The sequence below is a fragment of the Dipodomys ordii genome, unplaced genomic scaffold, assembly GCF_000151885.1.
Source record: "Dipodomys ordii isolate 6190 unplaced genomic scaffold, Dord_2.0 Scaffold15, whole genome shotgun sequence".
Classification (NCBI taxonomy): Eukaryota; Metazoa; Chordata; class Mammalia; order Rodentia; family Heteromyidae; genus Dipodomys; species Dipodomys ordii.
Genome location: NW_012267231.1, coordinates 1,018,503 through 1,024,310, shown reverse-complemented (window position 1 = coordinate 1,024,310; position 5,808 = coordinate 1,018,503). Strand labels below are relative to the sequence as shown.

At 49.9% G+C, this 5,808-nt stretch overlaps 1 protein-coding gene across 1 annotated transcript in view; it reads right to left on the bottom strand.

Moving 5' to 3' along the window:
• LOC105982280 (hepatoma-derived growth factor-related protein 3) overlaps positions 1–5,724 on the bottom strand; it is a 33,776-nt gene extending 28,052 nt beyond the window's left edge. Inside the window, exons 1-3 of the mRNA XM_013011851.1 lie at positions 5,640–5,724; positions 1,769–1,893; positions 887–944 (exon numbers count right to left, since the gene is read on the bottom strand). Coding sequence (XP_012867305.1) covers positions 887–944; positions 1,769–1,893; positions 5,640–5,724 — 268 coding nt within the window. The remainder of the gene's footprint in view (positions 1–886; positions 945–1,768; positions 1,894–5,639) is intronic.
• Positions 5,725–5,808: the final 84 nt, after the last annotated feature.

The window sequence follows — 5,808 nt, the reverse complement described above, 5'->3', positions numbered from 1 at the left end:
GCCTCCTGCATGCAAGGCAAGCACTCTACCACTGAGCCACCTTCCCAGCCCAAAATTAATACTTTCTTGTGGCACTGACATTGTTCAACAGAAGCCACCTCCAGCCTCATCTGCTTTTGGGTTTGGCATGCTCGTACTGCCCTGAGTGGTGTGATGAATCAGGGCTCATGAGTAAAACCACAATGCTGGTTCTGCACAGCTCACGCAACACCATTAGGTGTGCAGCAAGCTGTGGGGCGTGCAGAGAAAGGGCCATCGAGGGTTACTCACCAACTTTTTTGGGGGAGGGGTAGGTAACTGGCTGAACAATGTTTTTTTACTAAGAATACTTGGGTGGCAAGGGGTAGTTAGATTAATATTTTTGGAGGGGGTAATGTGGTTTGCACACAGAGACTTGCATTTGCTTGGCTTTCTCAGTGTGTTAGCACGGCTGACACTCTACCACTTGTGTCACACCTCCAGCCCTACTTTTTGCTGGCTAATTTGGAGATGGAGTCTACTGCATTTTTTAACCTAGGCTGGCTTGACACCACAGCCCCTAGCCCTCAGCCTCCTGAGTAGCTAGGACTATAGACCTGCGCAACTGGCACCTGGCTGCTAGATCATGTTTAACCATGAATCTGCGCTACCCAAGGGACAGGCAGATGAGCTGTCTAGTAAGGAGAATGAATTCACGAACTGGAGGCTCTCAGTCATGCACTTGGGCCTGAAGCAGGTTTGAAAGACCTGTGAAGCACCGTCAGAGACGTGCAAGAACCTTTCAAAAAAGCAGCACAGGAGGGAGACAAGAGAAGACTTTTAAGTGCAGTGTTAAATCCACAGGAGCAGGTCACAGATGCCTCTGAGAGCAGGTGAAAGGAGCACAGAAGGCCGGTCCTATGGCTACCAGGTCCCTTGGCTACCAAGGGAAGCAGGGCAGTGAACAGCGACAGGTCGTTTCTAGTCTGCAGAGAAAGGGTGAGTCAAGGAAGAGGCTGACACATGAGGAAAAGACCTTTTCAGGTCGTCTTTTGGCTCTAGCACTAGAATGCATCAAAAAAAAAAAGTGGAAGGCTGGGAAGGTGGCTCAGAGGTAGAGCGCTTGCCTTGCATGCATGAGGCCCTGGGTTTGATTCCTCAGCACCACATAAGCAGAAAAAGCCAGAAGTGGTGCTGTGGCTCAAACGGTAGCATGACAGCACTGAGCAAAAGAAGCTCAAGACCCAGGACTGGCAAAAAAGTGAGTGGAAAAGCCAAGTTGGAACATGAGGCCTTGAGTTCAAGACCCAGTATCAGCCCAAAACAAAACAAAACCAGAACCCCCCAAACAACAAAATAATCTGTTGACTTTTAATGGAGGAAGAAAAAGGTAGAGTCAAACATCAAAGGGAGAAGGAAGGGGTGAAGGGGACAAACTAACCACCCTCGGAATGAGGCTGAAAGGAGGCATTCTGTCCTGGCTGGGGAACCCACGGAGCTTTGTGGGGACGGCTAGTCTGCGGGAGACCAGGCGCCTGCCACGGTCAGGCGATGCGCAGAAGCTCCTCTGCCTACAAGGCTTTGACTTCTTCGCTGCCCCACCTGCGTCCTAGGAGAAGCGGCCCAACGCTCCCTGTGAGCCAGGGAGAGAGGAAAGGCAGAGCAGGCGAGCGGATGGAAGGGCAGGAGGTGGGAAAGGAAGAGGACTCTCAGGTACCGCGGGACAGGAAGCTGCAGTCGCAACACACTGGCATCCACTTTCCCTGTGAGTGAGGAGGAGGAATTGGAAGAAGATCTACAGGAAACTGACGGAGCCAGCCAGAAGCTGGCTGGCAGCGCCGCCCACCCGTGCGGGAGCAGAGGGCAGAGGTTGTAGGGTGAACGCATCCACGTAAAAGGGAGATGGTGTGAGTGCGGGTTGATCCGCCATGAGGTCTAACGGGTCAGGAGCGGGGCGAAGGGAGCTAATATCCCCGAGAGAATGGCGTGGTCAGGGACCCGTCTGAGTTTACAGGCGGTTTTCGCGGCCGCTTGGGCATCCTCGGCCCGGTGGTACTTCAAACCTCTTCAGCCGCCGCTCTGCTTTCCAGTTCTACTTATGCACCTGGCAGAACAAGAAGCACATGGGTTCTGTGTGGCTAAATAAACTTTTGCCTTAGACAGGAGTTTATTAGAAATGAAGACGGGATACCATCCTATTTCCTAGCTCTGATCAAAGGCTCACCAGCAAACCAGGAGAACAAGAGGCGAATGGCCAGGGTCACCTGGCCACACGGATGCAAATCCAATGCGAGTCTTTTGTGTCCCGAGATATTTCCTGGATGTATTTATTTTGAAATAGAATCAGTCTTATTCCTCATATTTATTTCTTACTGTGGGTTATTACCAAAAAGTTTGAAAGCTACCGTATTAAATCAATTCATTATTGTTAATTTCCAGGTTTAAATACTTTTTCAAAATTACTGATTGCATGTAATAGTTCCATGAAGAAGAAAACTTTAACCTTAATAGTTGATCTCATTTTGAAAGACTTCAAAAAATAAGAATTTAAAATACTGCTCCTTGTAAATATACATTTCCTTCCAAATTCAAGATGTCACTGGTACCAAAGTTCTACATCAGCATCAAAAAGGAAAGACTGAAAGCTGTTATTCTCTGACTAATCTACACGAAATTCTTTAGTCTTGGGTGAAACTTTTTTATAACTGCTAACTACCACTGAACCAGTCAGTTATAACAACTCTTTTTTTTGGGGGGGGGTTCAGCTGTAGGGCTTACACTCAGAACCTGGCACTGCCCTTGAGCCTCTTTGTGCTCAAGGCTAGCGCTCTAACACTTGAGCCACAGCGCCACCTCTGGTTTTTGAGTAGTTAACTGGAATTAAGAGTTGGCTTTGAACCCCAATCCTTAAATCTCAACCTCCTGAGTAGATGGGATTACAGGTGTGAGCCACTGGCACAAGTCTTATCTTATATTGTTGTATTAGGAACTGCAGTTACTGTGTTAACAAGAATCTCCGAATCCCCAGGGAGGCAACCTTGGTGCTTCCCGAAACCAGACATCTCTACTTCCGAACAGCTTTGAAGCTAGACGCTATGGTCAGAATCCGTGGAGTCAGAGTTCCTGTGAGCAAGCAGGAAAGGATGGAGGCCCACACCCGTCTGTGTGCCAAGTGGCCCACAAACCCCCAAGCTATGTAGAGTCATAAGAAATGGCCTATTTCTCTTGGGAATCAAACAATCAACCTCAATCAACAATTCTCAGAACCTAGAGTCAATCTAAAACAACAACAACCAAAAATCCAAAACCATAAGGAAACTGCTGGAAAGCATTTGCCAAGCCACACAAGCACTCATTCAGACTTTACGAGGTCCTTGCGTGGTATAAATGTTTAGTGTCCTTAGGAGGTAATTATTAGGTTCTTAATTAGACAACAATTCTTTCATGAATAATAGTTGATCCTGTAGAAGAAAAGGAAGCTGGGTGCTGGTGGCTCACGCCTGAAATCGCAGTGACTCAGGAAGCTAAGATCTGAGGGCTGTGCTTTGAAGCCAGTCTGGGCAGGAAAGTGTGTGAGACTCTTCATCTCCTACTAACCACCAGAAAACCAGCAGTACAGCCGTGGCTCAAAGTGGAGAGTGCTAGCCTTGAGCAGAAAAGCTCAAGGACAGCACCCAGGCCCTGCGTTCAAACCCTACCACTGACAGAAAGAAAAAAAGGGAAAGAGAAGTCCATTCTCCCTATAATTCTACAACCAGGTAGTAAAAGGTTCCTCAACCTGCACACTGAGAACAGTATCAAATCTGGTCACGAGCTGAAAATCTACAAAGAAAAGCGGTGTAGTCATACAGCGGAGTACACTGGAGAGTGGGAAGGGGAAAAGGCAGGGAGGGGTGTGCAAGGCCACTGCGGGCTGTCCGGGGACGGCTGGCCCTTCCCAGGAGCCTCCAAGCCCTCCGTGGGAATCCGAAACTGTTTATTACCAAACTGCAATACCATGATTTTTTGCTCCCTGTACATACATACCTAAGATAAGGTCTTATTTACAAAGCAGGCCCAGTGAGACACTAACTATTAAAGCTACAGGTGGTAGTCGCCTGACTGTGTCTCTTCTGCACTGCACTGCTGGGCTGTGGAAGGTAATGCCCCGGGCAAGAGGGGCCTTCTGCAATCTCTTTGGGGTGGGAGTTACCCTCATGGCACAGACTGGTGAGTATGTGTAAGGAAGATTACGGCATGTACTCGGGTCAGAAGTGGGAAGCCCAGCCAGGAGCTGGGTCCAACCATTCCGACCTGGGCCCCTTCCGACCCACACCGCACCAGGCTGCAGAGGCCCAGCATCTTCCTCCCAGGCGCTTGCCGCTCCTGGGAGGACCGGCCCTGTACTGCGGGAAAACGCCTTCCTACAGAACCAACGCAAGCCATCTCCCCACTTCTCCTCCAAGGTTTAATTCTTGGGGCTGCAGAGAGTCTACACTACATGACTGACTTCACATGAGGTGAGGGCTGAGCAAGTAGGGCTTATTTTCCAGTTAAGATTTGATTGTAATAGCTTAAAATGAGGACAGTACCTCAAATTACCCAGTTGCAGTGCAAGCACGTGGGAAGCATCTATAATCAAGAGCGGGGACTCACATACTTTCTTCTAACCTTTACCTTGGGAACTGCAACATGCAATTTTAAAAAGTCTCAGAACCTTCTCTTTGAGTTCATGTTAAATAGAAACAGGCCTATTTTTTCTTTTATGTAAAAATGGGATGCATTTTGCTCTCTCATCTTATTTTCCATTTTGCCTTGGAATAGTAACTTCCAGGAACAACTTTATAGTATCACTGTGCGTGTGTGTGTACTAGAGCTTGCTTTGAAAATCTGTTCAAGTCTGGTGCTCTACCACTTGAGTCACAGCTGGCTTTCTAGCTTTGTGCTGCCTAACTGGAGATAAGAATCTTACACTTTCCTGCCCAGACACCTCTAACCACAACCCTCAGATATCAGCCTCCTGAGGAGCCAGGATTACAAGTGTGAGCCGCTGGCTTAACTTCCAAGACTTACGAGAATCACCTCTGCAGCGATTTTCTGCTTCACAAACGACCGCAGGTGGACAACCTGTGACAGCAGCGTGGCCCTGGAAAGGTAAGCTGATGTTCTTTGGGGATATTTTTCACAGGGAAGATGCAGGGAAGCCCTGTGCTGGCGGTATGACCACCAGCTCTAATTCATGTATACCCACATGGCCTCTAGGGCCGTTTAGTTTCCTTACTTGGCAAGTATGTCTGAGATTCCCTGAGGACTCAACACCAATCTTGTCCCTTTAAGCGACGTATACTATTTTCAAGCCTATTTTAAAACCCACAACAACAAAAGCCCACAACCCTGGTGTTTCTCTGTGGAGATCTTTGTCTTGTTCAGGGCCTGCAGGTCTCATGGGGGTTCGGGGCTGGGTCTCCCGTGGGGTACAGGCCTGCAGGTCTCAAGGGGGGTTCAGGCCCTGCAGGTCTGGGGGGGACACAGGGCCTGCAGATCTCACTTGGGTCGGGCCTAGAGGTCTCAGGGGGGTTCGGGGCCTGCAGATCCCACTTGGGGTTCGGGCCTAGAGGTCTCAGGGGGGTTCGGGGCCTGCAGATCCCACTTGGGGTTCGGGCCTAGAGGTCTCAGGGGGGGTCAGGGCCTGCAGGTCTCACGGGGCTGCGTCTCGAGGTGCGGGCTGCAGAGCCCGGGGTGATGACTTGGTGGTGCGGCCTCGCGGGGCCGGCTGTGTCCCGGCATCACCGCGGGAGCAGCCCCGCGCGCGCACGCAACGCGCAGTACAGACCTCTCTGTCCACGCGCGCACGCGTGGGCGACACCGTGC